Below are 20,429 nucleotides of genomic sequence, written 5' to 3'. Positions count from 1 at the left end.
GTAAAAATCATTTCACTTCCACTGCTACACAACCATGGATTAAATATGAACATAATTATCTAAATGAAATGTCAGTCAAAGTGAGAAATCAGATTTTCTTGCCACGGACGAGGCAAAAGCCAGTTGTGAAGTTACAGATGCGGAACTGGCAACTGGTTTGGCAAAGAAATTCAGGGAATAAAGGAAGAGGTATAGGTGAAAACAACTGTAACTAGAGTAATCAAGGAAATTATGGATGAGCAGTTCAGTAAGGAGCAATCAGAATGATTTTGCATGGAGTGGTATGAATGAGGGAGACTACCCAATAAAGTAACAGGGTAAACATAAATAATTTGTTTGACCAATCCTGGCTAAAGGTACCTATAACCAAAGAATGAAAATGGGAGAACCAAGGACCAAAATAAATGTAATTGAGAGCAGTGGCAAATGCATCAATATGAAATATATCCCATTACTTGCAAAGCCATTGAAAAACAAGGGGATTAAAGGTCCACTCTTTTGGGTAAACCTGGTCTGGTTTGGAAAGATGATTTGCCATGCAGTTGAAAGTACCTAGTATGCAACATATCATCAAATGAAAGTGACGATTGTAGACCCAAAAAGAGAAAATCCAGTGTTAGAAAATACACATATCTTGATTGGGTGTGATCTTGGTAATTGATATGAGCCACCACTTCAGAAAGTGACCCAAGCCCTGATGAACAACAAAGTGTTTGAGAACATTGATATGAAATGAATGTTTCCACACAAATGAAAAACACAGAGCCCAGCTCTGAAAGGATAAATCTGTGAATAGGTGTAAATCAGGACACACACTGATACATAAGCCTTGTTCAACCACCATTGGAGATTGGCCACAATGTATGAAGGAAGGGTTGTAGGAACATAAAAGGGGTTCCAAGCAAGGTTTGATTGGTTGTGAAGGTCCTGAAGGGATAATATGTAAGTTTGGCTGAACAGAGTGAGAGGTGTCAAAGAAGATCACATTCCCAAAAGCAATAGAGCCTTGTAAGTACAAAGTGAAAGAGTGGATAGGGTGTTCCAAACAGCCAATTCCATAGAACAGAGCTGGAAAAGAAAAGGTTATGCCCAACTAAGATGGGTGTTGAAGAAAATGCCCAATTGGACAAGGTAATTAAAACATGAAGGAAGGATGTATCCAGTTAATTAACCAGACCACCTGAGCATCTTTAAGAAGGAGCTGACAATTATGACTGACCAACTCTTGTTCAAAATAAGAAACAAGAAGCCAGTTGTCCATGTAAAATAGAAAGTACAAACCCATGGCATGAAGATGTAGATCAAAGATTTGTACCATCCAACAGAAAATAAATGGCATCAAAGCCAGCCTGAAGGAAAAGGTGCAAAAGTGGCACACCACCCCACAGTGGACAACCCAAAGATAAGGACAAGAATACTTTGTTATGAGAATATGCAAATAAACACTGGAGACATCCATCTTGGTCATCAAAAGACCCAGAGAAAAACATACCGAAAAGTAAGATAGGATTCTATGGTAAACTGTGGGATGTGAACAAATGAATTGAGATGGACAATTCAATGACCAGTTTCCACTCCTCTATCTTTTAAGAAACAAAACAAGTGGGAGTAAAATCCCCTAAACTGCATGAAACAGGTTTGATAGCCTGTTGTGATACTACCATGACAAGAGATTTCAAAGAGGAGAAAAAGGAACAAGCACATGAGGCAAGGGAGGTAGATTAAAAAGAGATGTGACAAATCCTTCTGACAAAACTCAGTGAACCAAAACATTGTAGATGAAAGTGCTCCATTAATGAATGAAGGTCACCAGACAAGCCCTTACCAAACCCATCATTCAATCACCAGAATCACTATAAGCATACCAAGCACTGTCATGGAAAATGAACAGCAAGGAGGAGGAAAAGGCAAGGGCTGGATAGGGTATGTTTGGAAAACGGGAATCAGTACCACCTTCTTCTCCAACTGGGACAACGAGTCATTAGATGAGAAAGGATAGACTGTTGTTGGACAGAAGAGACACTCAACTGCAAAGACTCCAGAATCATGTCAAACACAAAGCATCTCAAAAACTTGACCATCCAAAGATCCCTTAGATAAGGAACCATGATTAGATCCATGACAATTTAGTATCATGACCAAAAATTTCCAACAATAAATAAATCATGTTCTTAGGGTTAGAACTGAATACAATAGGTGGGCCAACATGGAAGTGAGGAAAAGAGAAAATCTTTAGAAAATGCTTCAAGATTCCTCCTGTGAAGAGCCTCAGACATGAGATGAATGAAGGAGCAGTACCACAAAAGAGTCATCTCTAGCTGTTTTAATTTAGGAGTATAAGGCTACAGGGAAGTCAGCTAGTCATCACCACCCACTGCCAACTCTTGGGCTACTCTTTTACCAATGAATAGTAGGATTGAGCATAACATTATAATGCCCCCATAACTGAAAAGACAAGCATGTTTGGTGCGACAGGAATTCGAACCCGCAACCCTCAGATTACGAGTCAAGTACCTTAACTACCAGGACATGCCGGGCCAAGAAGGAAGGATGTGGGACATAAGAGATAGGAGCAATAGACAAAATATCACATTCCTGAGAAATGAAATAAAAACTGATGAGGAGCTAACAGAATATCAAGTAGGGGTTTGTGAAGCCACAGCAAACTCTTGGGGTGGAGCCAAGAAATGATTAAACCCTCGTCAACCTGGCCAGGCTTGCAAGGTTCTTGAGGAAGTGGGAGAACAGCAGGAGACAAAGGTTCCATATAACATGCATTCTCTCTGCATATAAAGGCTGATAAATTCTCTGACAGGTTACTCACACCTGTGGTCTGAAGTATGGTACCAAACAAATAAGACGTACCAAAAGTGGTAATATTTACTCTAGAATTTATATTTAACATTAAATAAACAAGAAAAAGTATTCATGGCAAAACACAGTAAATCATTTTCTAAAATACAGTGGAGAGAAAATCCCTAAAATAAAGTAATTTAAATTAAGGTAAACCACTTCAAGATGTGGAGAGATGAGGCATGATGATTTGCATTAGAGATATGTTAGAACCTATGATTTCAATAAGGGTGTGTGTGTGTGGAAGGCTTAGAGCATGCATTGTAAAAAGTTTGCATATAGAGGAAAGCACAAAATGGGAAAAACTAAACCTGTAAATGGAGAGAAGTACGGCATCGGAATGTAGACTTTTACAATTCTTTATGCTGTCTGTATGTTTAATTTTCTTTTACAGATTATATTCACAAAAAATGTCATTAGAATTTCTATTTCAAGTTTAAATTTCAAAACTTTCCCAGAGAATTTCCCCAGACCACCAACAGCATGAGAGGTTGAGCCCCCCTCTTCCTGTATATAACTCAAATATTTGCAGAGCTACACTTGTGACAGTTAATATCATAATGGTCTTATCTAACTCAACTAAACATGTAATACAATAATCCTGTTATTTATGTACATAAAGCTACATAGTTCTCTACACTCACATTGTAATAGATATCAGGGTTACTGCTGTCAAACTGCAGTGCTCGTTCATACACTTCTTGAGCTTCTTGTGTTCTTGTGATAAACAGGCAGATGAGAAAACAAATACAGGTTATAAGAGAAAGATAGAATCATGTATATTAAAGTTCAAATGGGAATTTTTGACCAAAATTATTTTCCTTGCAACCATGAAACAGGTACAAATAATGTGGTATAACATTATGCAGCAAGGCCAACTATAGATTGTAATATCATTATCCTGGAAAACAATGGCATTAAACGTTTTTCTTTATTAATGAGTATATAAAAGGATAGTAAAACTGCAGTAGTCACAGAAGTTTCTCATCAACACACAGTTACAGTGTATAAAGGCTAATAAAGCATCATTAGTCACAAAATATTCCTCAGAATCATACAATCTAGCACACAGAAGGATGTGAAACATCACCATTTATAGATATTGTTTAGAAATACAGAGATTACCAGTACAGAAGACCACTAAAACACTAATCACAAAGATTTCTGAAAATCATACATTGTATTCTCTTATAAGTATATCAATATATTGTTATTACAAAGTGGTTGACAAAACAGTGTTACATATATAATTTTGCAAGTATTTGACAGAACCAGCTTGTATATTAAGGATGGTAAAAACACTTACAAAAACAACAGTTCTTAACAGCCATAGGAATACACAAGGCTGGTAAAACACAACGAATCACAAAAGTTCTTTACGACCACAGACACTACTGCATATACAATGCTAGTAAAATACCACTAGTCACAAACATTAAAAATTATAGAGACTACTGTCATACAGGTTTCTAAGGCCCATACAAAACACTGTATGTCTGAGGCTAGTATAACACCCTAATCATAAAGTTCTTAAAGACTGTAGAGATGACTGTATTTATCTCCAGTGAAACACCACTAGTCAAATATTCTTAAGAACCATACAGAATAATGCATATAAAGTTGTAAAACACTAACAATCACACACAAAAAAGTGACTATTGTGTATATATATATATATATAAGGCTCGTAAAATACTGCTAATCACAAAGATACTTAAGGACTACAGAATCTATTGTACATAAAAAACTGGTAAGACACCACTTTTCACACAAAAACAGATTCTTTATGATTCTAATAAGGACTAGTAAAACCAGAAGTAGTCACACAGATTTCCTATGTCCACAAAAACTGTGGTGTATATGGGTATTGTAAAAACTAATCTAGTCATCTAATTTCCACAGCTCATAAAAACTAGTGTAGATAAGGCTGTTACCACAAGCATAGTCAGGTAAATTGACAAAATCAAAACGTTGTTCTGGTGTGTTAAGGTTAGTAAAAACTACAAGTTACAATGATTTTAAGGCCCAAAGTTGATAAATACCACTTCTCACAGAGATCCTCTATAGTGCTAATAAGAACTGGTAGAGCAATATCTACACAAATTATGGCAATATATAAGACTTTTAAAAAATGAAATAGTCAAGTAGCTTCAATAAACTCAGACAAACTAGTGTTGACAATTATGCACTAATCACATGGATTCAATAAAACACACAAACTATATAAACACTATATTGATACACACATAGCTACATCTCTAAGAATGTGTTTTCTATGATAGATAGGCCTTAATCTTTCTTATTTTGATCTCAATAAAAAGTAACTAAAATAGGTATATTTTAAAAGCAAAAATGTATGGAGGTCTTTTTTTTTCAGTGAAGAAATGATATACAATACTATTTTAACCTAACAATTTTTTTTAGAACTTTTAATAACTTAAGCTATTAACAGTTTCTTGAAAGGCAGACAATGGCATACACTCACAAACCTATTTAATTTGATCAATATGTCACCCCTGTTGATATAGGCCTGGATGTAATCTGCTCTCATGCTGATAGCTTGTCTGTAAAGCTGAAAATATTTAAATATTATAAAAATGGAAATAATGCATTAGATCAATTAATATTAGACTTTTCTATTCATAGTTATAGTTCGTTTCATTATACTCTACTAGTTTTAGTATTGAAATTAGTTTTTAAATAACTCTTTTAGATTAAAATAACATTTGCAAAAGTTACATTGCTAACATAGTTTTTTTAGGCTTCTGACTAAACTATACATTTTAAGCTAGTTAAACCTCATGAGGTACTTTTAGGATTATGGCCAAATTTCAGTTAAAGAGAAAGTACTCTTTAATGATTAACCATCTTTTTCTTAGGTTCTAGTTTTATGGTATACATATGTGTGTGTGAGTACATGTGATATCATTTATTTCTACTTAGCCTGTTATGCTGGATTGTCCATACATAAATTTATAAGTTACTTTTTCAGTTTAATTTAGCTTTGGTCTATTACTTTAGATTAAATCTCGTATAAGACATTTGTTATAATAATGATAAAAGATGAGTTTCAATAAGGTAATCTTTGGCCATAAAACTGAACGATAAAGTACTAAAACAGATAACAATAAGTGATGTTTCTGGTAGTGCTGGTATCCACCTTACTTCCCAACAAGCCAATATGAAGACTTGTGCACGTGTTTGTCAATATTACAGACATTATTTCAATTTCTATCAAAAATCAGTCATTGATTTTAATATTGAGCATATGCATATACTACCATAATATTTACTTACTATAGGTCTTAGAACAAAGTACATGTTGAATACAAAACCAATGTAATATTGTCTTTTGCTCATAGCATAAAGACAATAAATATATCATCATGAATACAGAATTAGCAAATGTGACATCTGTGAAATTTTCATTCTCGACTTTCAAAATTGATCAGAATACATTCCTAACTATGATAAATGTAGCACTGGTCCACTGATGCTTGTATCATTTCTGGACACTTACTTTCATAATCACATCACTGACATGTCAAGGTGGAGTAGCAGATCTGACGATATAGATAAATAAGGTTCTAGTATGACATTATGGTATAGACATTATGAATTTAAACATTTCACATCTCTACATAGTATTTCACATCATTTCGATGCTTTATGTTTGCTATAGTTGTGTTTTCTTGTATTACAAGAACACTGACTTTATACCAGTTCCTTAGTTTCTTCAGTAACAATAGTCTAATTATGTAAACAATGGTGCTATTGTAGTTGGTATTTGCCAAGCTATTATGTGTGTGCCAGTGGGTGAAATTCATAGTAAGGACAAGTCCTTTGCATATGTTTTTGTTATGCAAATAAATGCTCAAAAGATATATTACGAACATTGTTATTACAAGTTATCAAAAAGAACTGTAAAAATTAATATTTTAATTTCATAGTAATAACTAGAAGTAATTATTAAATATAGTGTTCATTAAAACTTCCCAAAGAAGTTAATTTTAAATGGTGCATAACTTGGTTTATAATCATCGTTGATGTACTCAAAGTTAATAATAATTTCACATGAAGAAGTGGTAAATAATTCACTATAGTTCTTATTTTAAAACAATTAAATTTTTAACAACAAAAGTTAATTCAGAAAATGTAAGGTAACTTACAGCATCTGCTTCTTCTAAACGGCTCTTATTTCGAGAGATCAGATTGGCAAGATTAAGAAAAACATTCAGATGGTTTGGGGCTATTCGAACTGTGTAAGGCTCTCCCGTCTTGGGACGAGGAAGTAATCCTTTTGCCTAAAATTCACGTTGAAACCCAAGTCATTTTAACTTCATTGCCATACACAAATATTAAAATGATTTTATAAGATAGAGATAGAAAACATTACATTTCCTTATAAAGCAGACAGTAAATAAAGATATTTAACAGATAAATAGTACTGTCACAAGCCATATTGTATTCTAAAAGGGTTTCTTCTTTAAAACAATTAATAATTGGAAAGTAGTATTTGAAACATAAAACACAGATGAACAAACAAAAACAAATTATTAAAATTTAATATACTTACTACTATAAATCTTTTATACATTACTTAATTTATGTATAACTTCTGTGTCATATCTTGAGATAACAACATGGATCTAAACTTAATAGTTAAAGAAGGAAATATCCTTTAAAATTGTTCTGAGATAACAAATAAACCATAAAACTTGAAAAGGTGAAAGAAAAACCAAAAACACTTGAGATAGCAAAGACGAAAACACATAAAATATTGGGAGAGTAAGTTAGGTCACAACATAATTAAAGTCTTTGAAGGGAAAGACTAAACAAATATGAAAATTGTTAGACAAAGATCTAAATACAAACAAGACCTGAGAAAATAAAGATAAAACACACCTAAAACTCAAGAAAAATATCAAAATAAAATATAGGTAAAATCTGAAAAGGAAGAATGCCGAAACATGTTTATAAAATGCTGAATTGGAAAGACCAAATCAAGCACAAATTGCAAAGCAAGTAAAACAAAGAATAAAAGATCTGAACTAAAGAGTAAGGTTATTAAACCACAAAAATTGGTAAAATTTAAAAAAAAAAAAACATGAGAAGAAAATGATCATGACATGTACTATAAATGATACGACTAAAATCAAATCACACAAATATTGAATTGCAGAAAAGATACAAAAATAATATTAATACAGGTAAAGAGAGATATTAAAACATGTTTCTCTGTGATATTATTTCACAATAATCATTTTCATATACACCATACTATAAATTTAAAAACTAATTTAAGCAAAATAAAATTGTTTTATACTAAAAGAAATTTTGAATTTTTTCAGTTGCATAAAATATAAGTAAAGATCAGACATTAATTTATTTTGTACATGCATGCTTAGACGTAAGCTGGATTTCTTTTGTTAGGTTACTTTCATGACTTTGCTATATAACTTTAAATAAATTAATTTAAAGGTATTCAATAATTAGCAATAAAATGAAGCATTTTACCTTCATAAAAGCTTGTTCTGCCTCACTAAACATTTCTAAATTATTGTATGTTCTTCCAACATTGATATGAGCTCCAATATCATCTTTCTGGACACTGAAAGAATATCAGGTAAATATTTTGTTTTTTTAAAAAAAAACTTGTTTCTCTGTTTGTTCATATCTTAATTAATATTAGTATTGGAAAAGAACATAATACATTTGACACTTATTTATGCAAACAGCACAAAGTGTAATGTTGAACTGTTTAATTCAAGAAAATTTCCAAATTATTCATACATAAGATTGGATAATTTGGGATAGCCACAAGCCTTCTTCTCTCCTTTATTAGAAACAAGTTATTCCAACATGTTTCTCATGCAAATCATCATGAACCACTTCTCCACCAATAGGAGTGTGATATATGTGACACACGATTCCCTCTATATGCTTCTACTGAATTAACAACATATATAAGCACTGCAGGGAAGTGACGAGGAAGGATGGGAATTGTCAGATGAGGTAAGTATCTGTTGGAAATATATATGCAGTATTGAAAAATTATAATTTCTGAAATGGTACTTACCTTCTTTCACAAGATTAGCTAGAATCCCACATAAAATAAATGGGACTGGTACAAAGGAATGGCAGAAGTAACCCCTGAAAGCACCCAAATGGTACTTCTGGAAATGAGAGATAGTCAGAAATGAAGATCTGATGAGAGGAATTGCACCACTTCTGAACCAGGTATACTCTTTGCCCATCCATGAAATATGTAGGAGATTAGGGTGGAAACAGAGAGGAGCACATCCAAGTGGGAGAGAACTGTGGCAGGGTAGTGATCCCAACTACGAAATGTATGTGAAACTCATTCCAACATCACACAAAAGTGAGTAAATTAATGGATGTTGCCCGAGGTATAGAGTGGATATGGTGCAACAGACTGTGCACAGTAAGTCATCTACATCCAAAACTCATTCTGCTGTGAATCAATATCCATGCAGGGGTAGGATAAGGATCATACCCTCTTTATCTCGAGTAGAAGAGACCAGAGGGAAACTAGAACCAATACGACTCCTGAGCATGACACGTGTGATATCTTAGGTCCATCAACCCAGAGATTTGCCATCTTGTATCAAATGAATTTCTATATAATAAAAATCAACTCCTCAGCAGTGAAACTAACCAAAACCATTTGAAAAGAAATAACATTCTTGACATAAGATACAACAAGGGATAACAAAAAGGAGAGAATCTGAACAATTCTTATTAACTCCTTTTTGGTCCACAAAACAGATGGAGTATGATTGAGAAAAGAATATAGACAACCATAAACGTGTGTCAGGATTTATGTTGATTGGTTTTACTCTAAGTCCAACACCTGGCTGTGGAGTACTATATGGGTGGACTGTAATTTGAGTTCTCACTCCTTTGGGATTGTATAATGCATACTGGAGGATATCATGTCATCTACACTCACAGAACACCATTGTGCTCCTCTGCACTGAATGGTTGCAGCCACCTTTGTGCAGAATTTATTCAGGGGGTTACCTCCACAGCTGTCCACTCCAGCAGCTTGGAACTGAAAAGTGGTAATAACTCCAATTGAAGCAAAAGAAGTGTGAGAACACGTTAGAGAGTCCAGATGAATGTCATGCTCCTAATGATGGAGAAGTGGTCAAGATTTCTTGCATAAGAGACATCTTGGAATAATATGATCCCAACAGGGGGAGTAGAAGATTTGTGGCATGTGTAAAAAAAAAAAAGTTTGTATATAGAGGACAGCACAGGATGAGAATAGTTAATCTTGTGAGATAAGTACCATATGGGAAAATACAGTTAACTGCTACATTTAATTTAGTACTATACTTGGTACTAGCTGAAATTATATTATTTTAGAAAAAATACTCTTTGAAATATTTCACTTAATTTATAATAAGTGCATGAGATGTTTGATAGTATCTTTTTTTTATTTTTCTAGTATATAGGTATACATTTAAATAAAATTTAAAATCAAAATCAAGAATTCTAGTGGTATTATCAGTTTATCATCACTGTTATCATTACCAAATAACTTTCAAACCTTTTACAAATGTAATTGCACTCCTAATACTATAAAACTATATGCCACAAGTGAAAAAATTTAAGTTATATTATACATTTAATTATATGCATCACTGTTATTTCCTTACAAAACATAGGTACAAGCTTACTGAAAGTGATTTAACAATTAAAAAAAACTTTTAAACAACCCAGTTTCTTAGAAACTTGTATATGTAACATCTACATGACCACAGAAAAAATTATAAACTGAAAGGAAACTTTTCAAGATATTGATATTCCTCGTAATGTTTCGGAAAAAAGTATCTTTTTTAGTCTAAGTCATATCCATGACTTTAGAGAAAAAGGAATTGATCTTAAAAATAAGAACATGGAATAACCAAAAAGGTTTGTACACTACCAAACAGCTTGAAGAAAGTATTCCAGTGCTTCCGTAAATTTTCCTTCTCCTTCTAAAGCATGTCCCACATTGTTATAAAGTTTGGCATTTTGTTGGTTGACCTTCAACCCAGCCATGAATATTGAATATTCATTCTTCCTGTAATATGAACATGTACCAAATGTACAAAATGATTATTAACCAGAATAATATAGTCTCAGAGTTGTGAAAATAAACTGCATAACTATTATAAATCATATTTTATTCTTATATAATAATGACTTCTCCTAATCTGTTAGAATATCTCTGAAAAAAAAAAAAATCAAGATTAATTTAGGATATAAATGTTAACCAAAATCAACAAGAAATAATTGAATAGTGAAGAATAAATATTTGATATGAAATCATGATATACAAACAAGAGTTGAAACATATTATTGTAATGAAAGCAAAAATTGTATACAATTTACTTAATTTTAGTTTTGATAGAAGTCACAGTTTAAAAGGTAATAGAATATTAAGTATCCTTGTGTTCAAAACTTCATTGTTTTTTTTTAATTTTGCTGACAGATGATCAAGCTAGTCTCAGATTTTTAAGAAACAATATTTGATGACTACATTATTTTGAGAATGTATGCTGTTTTTTTTTTATAAATATGATTTATTTGGTCATAACTTTCAGAAACATATTAACCACCTCCATTTCTTTTCTATACATTAAAGTAAAGTAGTGATATTAACTCAACACATGAGTTCACTTACTAAGTGACTGAAATGTAAATATATGTGTATTAAAATTCAAACAGACAAAACTAACTCACTATTGAAACTCACAAAAGCTCAGTAACTATAATGAATTTGTGCTACTTGAAATGTAAGGACTAATACATTTCAGTACTTTAAAGTGAACAAGAGTAATGCAACAGATTCACACAATACTGATAAATCTCACATATTTATTGTTACATGAAAAGTACCATTGTACAGTAATTTGTAATTCTTTATTACTTAATTTACTAAATTTTCCTTGATTACTTAACATTAGGAATCTTTAACATAACATTTATTTCATGGAGTCTCTGCCAACAAATATCTATGCTGACATGTACTTTTAAAAAAAATTTTATTAATCAAGTTTGAGATACACACAGCAGTGTGCATTTCTATGTTAGCTTTACAAAGTACTAAGACTGTATTATTCAGGAAAACAAATTTAACTATCTTGTAAGTTTCAGTTCCTACTCTTTTTCTATATGAAGGCTACATTTTCCATATTAGCATAAAAATTAAACACACTTATGAAAGTAATGGAAATACATGTAACACAACATTTTAAGGACATTTTAACTCACCAGTCAAAATTTCGGACAATTGTTTTCAGGCTGTGAGATAATAATAGCACTGTTAACAAGGCCCACATTAAAGGTTTCCATCTTCTAGTCCAATAAAAAAAGGGTTAATGGTTTAATGGATAAAAATTATCGTGTCTATATGTTGAAATTTTCAAAAGTCATAAACAAAAGTTAATGATTTTAATTTTATGGAATAAAGTTGTGAAATAATTTTCTAGATTAATATCCAGGGCTTTTTTTTTTTTTTTTCCTACAACATTTAGAACTGTTACCTGGAAGAAATATTAGTTGGAACTAGCTTATGGAACTCAAGTATATTGGCTCATATATGTATTGTTTATTTATTTAAAGTAAAGTATAAAGTTACACAATGGGCCATCTCTTCTCTGCCAACCATGGTATTGAATATAGCATTGCAAGTCCGCAGATATACAATTATGCAACTGATGGAAGGGGTTTCACATATATTAGAATCAAAGTCTTAATATGGAGTTTAGTTGAACTTATAATTTTTTGTGTGATACTGACATTAAAATTGCATTATTGGTTTATGATTTTACTTTGTTATCAAAAAGATAATTTCTAATTTCAAACATTTTCTTAAAATTTTGCAGCATGAGAAAGTTGTCAAAACTATAATTTTTGGAAGGATGTTATAGTAATATTATAAGAGTAAAAAATACTAACAGGTAAGGACATGTGATAAATATGAAATAAATATGGAATTATAAAGATTGTATCACAGAAAAAATATTGGGATACTTTCTTGGTATCTTTATCACATAACATGGGACCAAGTTATTAAAATCGAATTTTGACATTTATTTGATTGATGAAACTGACATTATATGACTGACTGCCAAATGTTGCAATTCAGCATATCTTGTTATTTCTTATGTTCACTGAAATAATACTGAACTTTGGTGAAGCATTTCCATAGAATAGGCTAAAACAGGGATTTTCAAACTGTGGTACATACAAAAGTTAATTCCAAATTATATAATTTGTAAAAAAGGCAGTCTGAGCTTTCCACATACATATACAATCCTTACTTTTGGACTAGTCCTCAGTCTGCAAGGACTTGACAGTATTTTCTTCCCTTCAAATTAACAAAAGTTATACTAGATATTCTTCAATTGTGCCAAAAAGTAATTAATGGGTACTATTAAAAATATTCGTTTTTGCTGCAAGCTCTTTTCTTTTTAAATTAAACCTAATTTGCATTTTAAAAAAGGTTTAAACAGAGACTGGTAGATGAGCCTGAAAAACTTCAAAACTACTAGACTGAAAAAAATATTAAAATTAGATGGACAACACAGGCTAACTTTTGAAAAATTAGTTACTTTTAAGCAAAAAGCTGTTATACATAAAACACAAGTCTGATATACCAGTACGATGATGTGTTACTCGTTAATGAACTTTTTGTTTTCCTATATATGCAAAAAAAGTTATACTAATGTGGGCTAAATATATTATTTTTCCTAAAAACAAACGAACATTAAATATTTACTTACATCCTTTCCATTAAGAGGTGCCATCCATATGCAACAATCAAACACAACCCCATGCTTGGAGTGTAAAGAACTCGTTCAGCTACCACAAAACCTACTGGAAAGAAGAAGTTTGAAGCCGGAAGAAAAGGTAGAATCAGCAAGGCTAAACCCTAGAGATAGATACCAACAGTAAAGTGATTTACCATTAATTTTACAAGTTTTAACTGTGTAGGAAAAAAAACTTTAAAAAGAAACATCTACAGTAATTTTGCCATTTTTCAATTTTTTAAAAAGTAGTATATCAAAATTTAAAAATTAAAGTCAATATGTCCACAAATTTTTAAACTTAATGTTAGTTCTCATTATGTATTACTTTATTATATATCAATTTTTTAGTAATTATACTAGCTTACATTTTAAAATTGTTTTCAGTTATTTTCTGTATTCCATTTTTAAATTGTAATTTGCTGTATAATTTGTCAAATGGCAATACCTTCAGGCCTAGACCTTTCACGTAAATACCAAGTTATACTGTGGTACTGATATTTAGGTAAATTGGTACTCAACAGATAGTTACAGTTACAGGTCTCCACAAAATTCAGATTCTGGAATGTTATGCAAAGAAAGATTTCAAACTCAGACAGCAAAGAAAGTATAAATAAATACAAGAGAACAACTTAGTTGTAAACTAAGCCTGTATTCACATAATGTATATTGGAGCTGACTTTTGCTGCTATGGCAATAGAACTTGATAAGAGAATATGGCTTACTAAACAAAGAAAGAAACAAGGATAATTAATATGCTGATTTTTAAAGTCAGATCAAGGTCATACAGTGTGGTATCTCACAGTCTTTACCTGTGTTAATAACTATTCTAAGTAAACATATTCAAGTAAGATGAGCCCTCAACTCATACTAATTTGTACATGTATTACCCTAAAAAAAGTGTCTGACCTCACTTTAGGTATGATACATAAATAAACCTTCACACAAATATATACGTCATAGGGAATACTAACTAGAGCATGTAACCTCTGTCTAAGATAGAGAATTGGTGCAAGTTTATCACCTACTAACATCCAGTTGACAGAGATGTCACAATTATATGCAAAAAACATGTATGAAAACTTAGAAAGAATAACTAAATACACAAATTATAGGTAAAAGATACCATTAAATGTAACTTGTAAATGATAACTCCAGAAGGACTAAATATCTATTTAATTAAAAGAGTAATGTGTGTGCATGCATGGGAATTTTTTAAACTTCATTAATTTGAACTGTACAAAAAGGAAGTCACCTGAGGGGACAGCAGTAAGTCTATGGACTTACTATACTAAAAGCTGTGATTCAATACCCCACGATGGACACAGCAGATTGTCTAACTTGGCTTTGCTCTAAAACAAAACAAACAAACAAAAATGAAATGAATTGTAGGATAGTATGGATGACATCACCATTTGTATGAGAGAGAGGTGGGTGTAGACAGTACTAAAGATTGCAAAGGTAAAGATATTTAAGGACTATATCTGTCATTTTTCATATCACCAACTCATGTCTATAAATTAAAGTTTTGCACGTGAATTTCTTCATTTGTTTATAGACACTTGAAGTACTGGTACTGTGACCCTGTTGAATTTTAATGCTTGCCTCTGATATCCAAGTTTTGAAGGCATTGTTAGATCTGGTGTCTTTTAATAGCGAGGTTGATCAGTTTGCCATTTTTGATCAGACCCTTTGAACTAGAGATGATTGGTGAGTATCATGTATTGTGGAATAGGTTTAACTTCATTGTCAATGAGATCCCCTGCACACCTATCAAATTCATTCAGAACTCTATGTTACCTAACCTCTTAAGTTAGCAGTATAGGCAGATCATTCAACTGTTTTAATTATTTTAACTATACATCACTATCTTGAGGTGTTATAAATTTTGTGAATTCAAACACAAAATACCATAATAAAAAAAAATGTTGCATATATGAACCAAAATATTCCCCCTAGGTTCGTTAAATATTATAACATTACTAAAACAAAATGTAAATAAAGAAAAATAAATGTTGTTACTATTAATGTAAGAAACGTCAGTGAGCCCGTATCTACACAGTAATAATATTATATGTTAATCCCACTTAAAATATAAATAATGATTCCAGCAAGGCTACGTCTAAAAATAAAAAAAATATTGCCATTATGTAACTTACAAATAGAATACTATAGGATGCTCTATATTTAAAATCACTCTTAAATGGATATTCATTGAACTTTTAACACACTAACATCAGGAATTCATTCGACCAATAATTTAAATAAAAATCACTATCAATCACACATTTACAAAATTCCTTATATTCATTGTCAACCATATATTTACTGAACTCTGTTTTAAAATCACCATGAAAAGATATGTAAACTCATTTATAAAACTAATGTTACTCAAGGATTTCCTGAACTAATACTAAAAACAATGACAGTTAGAAATTAACTAAACACAAGCTGAAATTCACAGTGAATCAGATATGTATTGAACCCATCTATAAAGACAACTTTCATTTAGACATTTGCTGAACCAAACTTAGAAGTAATTGTCAAGCAGACATTCACCGAGCTCAAATTTAAGATTGGACCAATCAGAAGTTCATTCAACTGGGCTTTAATTAAAATTATTTTCAACAACATATCAACCAAAAGATCATTCACTGTTAGATAATCAGTGATCTCTATATTTATTCCACCTCAAACCAAGAACTATGTGAAGGCAGTGTAAAATCATTTTCAGTTGCTTTCATTGAACACAACTTCAATAATCATTGTCATATAGACATTCATTTCATTCGACTTTAAGTTTAATGTCATCTTTTTATCCTCTAATTTTAAAATAACAACTAATCAAATATCAACTGAACTCAATTTTGAAACTGTACTTTAGGAAACAACAAACATATACTGAGTACAAATTTAAAGATAGGCATTTTGAAAGTCACAGAATCCAGTTTTATTACTGTTTAGATATTTCTTTAGCACAGATTAAAAGATATTACTCTTTGAAATTCACATAATCCACTCTTAAAATAATTGTCAGTAAAGCTTTCACTAAATCATATTTTAAATTCACATTGAAAATTAAAATTTAAAAAAATCCAGCAAAGACAAACAAAAATATACAGTTTTTGAAAAATTACTAAAACTACAGTCATAGAGAAAGTGGCTTTTAAAATATTTAACAAGCATACCATAATAAGAATCTCAGCATGTTCATCATCTGAATAAAGCACAGACCACACTAACAATACAAGGGCTAGATAAACCCCTAAAGTGGCAATGTTACGGGGATCTGTGAATGATTCAACAAGCGGTATTGTTCCCATTGTCCAGTCACAACACAGGTTGAAAGGAAATAGAAGCAGCCATGTATTAACAGACAATAAATAATTGTAGGTAAGCTGTCGGGCAGGAGTATCCACTACAGCTGCTGGGTTGTCAAATCTGTGAATCCAAAAAAAAAAAAGCACGTATGCAATATTACAATCAGGAAACTGTACCTTCACGAAGAATATTGGCCAATGATATCTATGTAATCTCTTATAATATTTTGATTGGAAGGCAAATGTACATCACTTAGAATGATTTTAAACAGTGTGTCCTTCTTTTTGATATGCATTTAAAATATATAAGTGAGCTTTTAAGTAAATGAATAAACTTCATGGATAAGTATTCACCAGTGGACAAAGATTAAAATATTATTTTGGAAACAAAGGTTAATTTAATGTTTATATAATAAAAAACTAATTTCTATATCTGAACTTTTTAATAACTTTTTTCTTTGCCTGATATGATGCACTTTATACTCAAGCTGTTACATAAAAAGTTGAATTTTTATAAAATGCTGTGCAGCATACCAAGTACCTCCACCATGCTCAGCAAAACCATTTGTCAAAATACTTGTGCATACATAAAAGGAATAACATTGAGTTTGCAAGAAAGAAACTAAACTTTCTTTAGTAAGATTTCAATAAGATACAATTCACTACAATATACAGTGTACCACTATACTTGGTATATATAAACTCACTAGTAAAAAGTACAATATTTAGTTTCATGATTTATATTATCTAAGCTACAAACTTGACAAAACACCCAGCGCTAGTCAATTTAAGTAACATGACAGTCCTTAAATGTAATGTTAAATAGACAAAGTATAACTTAAAAACTTAGCAATACAGAAGGTTTAAGTGATGCAAGTTTGAATCAATGAACTAGTTATGTTCACAAATGACAAAAATGTGAATTTCAAATGTGATCAATTTAAAGTTAATTTATATCAGTAGGTGTCTTTATAATTAGGTACTGCACACTTAACTGTAAGGTGAATAAAAAATATTTGGTATTCACTTGCTCTCTTCATCATTTTAGATAGTGATATAATCTTGGAAACTAATCTCTGTGTATAAATCTAAAAATGTTTTGTTCATATATGAGTTTTATCTTATAGTATTTAAGAAAACAATGGATAATAAGATATTTTAAAGCCTTCTTTTGACAAAAATGACAGAGAAGATAAAAGCTAGCAAAATTTGTTAATAAAACATGAGAAAAATATTTTATATCCTCTCCAAAAAATTACAATTATTTATATTTTGAAAATATCTTATGTAATAAATACAATTGAAAATAAGCTACATGCACTTTTACTAATACTATATTTTTATGCATTAAGACTTTGAAATCCAAATATTCTCCTAGTTTAAAGATGCAAACCTAGTAAAAACTGGTAACTGGGCACCCATTACTTGAAATCTTCCAACCAAAAGGCCAAGAGAACCAAGAAATAAAACTGTCAATCGCAGCATCATTTCTCTGAGCCATAGAGGAGGTGGAGCCTTTGAACTCATTAAATTCTGACCAATATAGAGAAGGTCTAGAAGTCTGAACTGAAAATACAAAATCTCTAAATATACAAATATTATAATGATTAATATTAATTTCATAAACTGTTAAAATCAATTTCTGAAGGGCTAAGAATTTAATATCAGACAAACTTACTTCACACTGTTTATTCTATTATCATATTACTAAGAATTACATTTGCGAAAGTTTAATGGACAAAAACAGACTGATATAAATTAACCATTTCCCAACGAAATTAAACCACTATCAGTATCAAATAGAAAGAAAACAATTTCATAACTTGATATATATAGTGTATTACATAACTTTTTACTAAAAAAACACTTTTACATGTGCATGTGCCTTATAACTGAATCTTTCCTATATGTGTAGATTTTCATAAATAACGTACTGTTGCATTTGCTTTAATATTTTCAATCAGCAGCAATAAAGATGTTAGTGTTATAAGCAATGGTAAAATGTTTTGTGTTACAGAGTAATAACTAAACCCTAGTAAATTTCCTGCTCTTAGATTATACATGAATAAATAGGATGCATGTTAGGTATTTAATTTGTTTCTAATTATCAATGACTTATCAGATAAGTTTATAAAATCAACAGCTGTATCTGAGTCATAAATGTACAATTTATGTATCAGCTGTAGTATATTTGTGTATGTATATATATAATATTTGTGTACATTTATAAGTTATAACTTACTTTACAATTACATGTACTTATATTAATCAACGGAGTTAGTGGTATTCCAGTCTTCTCTGACCCCATGAAAACTATTGACCGGTGTGTTTTTTTTTCTTTAACCCTTAAATGGCAACCATCATCAATTGATGATACTACTTACAACATTACTACTGTTTAAGGGTTAATAAAGAACAGCATTGTACTTTGTTAGTGGCAAATAAAAATTAAGTAGCTATTTAAAAGATTACAAAACTTAGCAGAAACTGCATTATAAGGGAAATGAGAGAAGCAATTCAAAATAAATATTTTATTCATGGAATTACAGAATATGTCCAAGATAATCAAAGCAAATGTCTAATCACCAGAAATTAATTGTCTATAGATATCTAGGTATGAAAAATTGGTTAAACATTCTCAAAATATTTCATTATATTCTACTTATATGTATAAAGACTTATAAAAACTAATTTTACTGAAAAGAACTCATTTATACTATATTATTAGTAAGTATGCATGAATTATTTTGTTCAGTATATTATATTTGTGACTGTATATACACTTATGCTAAATTAATACCATATTTTATAAATTAGTTATATTTTTCATACTGAAGCATCAGTGTACAAGATAGGATAAGAACTAAGGCTTCTCTTTATTGAAAGAACTCAAAACATAAGATGGAAGTTTGTTTTGTGTAAAAATACATTTTTCAACTAAACACAAGTATATGCTCATTATATGATGTGCCACAATTAATGGTGTAAAATGGTTTTGTGTGTTGAGAAAAAATGTATTTTTACACAAAACAAATTTCCATCTTGTTTAGAGTTCTTTCAATAAAGAGTAGACAGCTTTGTAGATTCTGTTTAAGACTAATAATGGCATCCATTAATTTTTATTTTTTTTATCATTTGTAGTAGAAAAATTAACTTTTTTAAAACTTATGAAACATAATAATGTTTTTTACTTTTCATTGTAATTAAACAAAACCTTTATTATTTTTATAAATATTTCTTGGTGCTAATAACTCGCCTTATAATAACATTATATACATGAAAAATTGCTCAAGAAAACTTAAAATTCTATTGAAAGTGAAGATAGAATAAAAATATTTTATTCTTATAAACATTAATACTGAGAAATATCAAAATAATGGGAGTAATTAAACTGAATTAACACTATTATCAATAACAATTACTACTGTACTGC

At 30.7% G+C, this 20,429-nt stretch overlaps 1 protein-coding gene across 4 annotated transcripts in view; it reads right to left on the bottom strand.

Annotated features, from left to right (window-relative positions):
* The window catches only part of LOC143226037 (protein O-mannosyl-transferase Tmtc3-like), an 87,161-nt gene that overhangs the window by 17,102 nt on the left and 49,630 nt on the right, over window positions 1–20,429 (bottom strand). For 3 of the 4 annotated variants that reach the window (XR_013014254.1, XM_076456433.1, XM_076456435.1), the window contains 9 exons: window positions 18,390–18,562; window positions 16,865–17,117; window positions 13,653–13,801; window positions 12,139–12,222; window positions 10,808–10,945; window positions 8,371–8,464; window positions 7,023–7,157; window positions 5,343–5,425; window positions 3,498–3,570 (listed from right to left, as the gene is read on the bottom strand). Coding sequence is in view for 3 of the 4 variants with exons in the window: in XM_076456433.1 (XP_076312548.1) it covers window positions 3,498–3,570; window positions 5,343–5,425; window positions 7,023–7,157; window positions 8,371–8,464; window positions 10,808–10,945; window positions 12,139–12,222; window positions 13,653–13,801; window positions 16,865–17,117; window positions 18,390–18,562 (1,182 nt within the window). In the remaining variant the exon portion in view is untranslated. The remainder of the gene's footprint in view (window positions 1–3,497; window positions 3,571–5,342; window positions 5,426–7,022; window positions 7,158–8,370; window positions 8,465–10,807; window positions 10,946–12,138; window positions 12,223–13,652; window positions 13,802–16,864; window positions 17,118–18,389; window positions 18,563–20,429) is intronic. The other variant, XM_076456434.1, reaches the window with a different exon arrangement.

This window comes from Tachypleus tridentatus, chromosome 9, assembly GCF_004210375.1.
Source record: "Tachypleus tridentatus isolate NWPU-2018 chromosome 9, ASM421037v1, whole genome shotgun sequence".
Classification (NCBI taxonomy): domain Eukaryota; kingdom Metazoa; phylum Arthropoda; class Merostomata; order Xiphosura; family Limulidae; genus Tachypleus; species Tachypleus tridentatus.
This window is presented reverse-complemented; position numbering and strand designations above follow the sequence as displayed.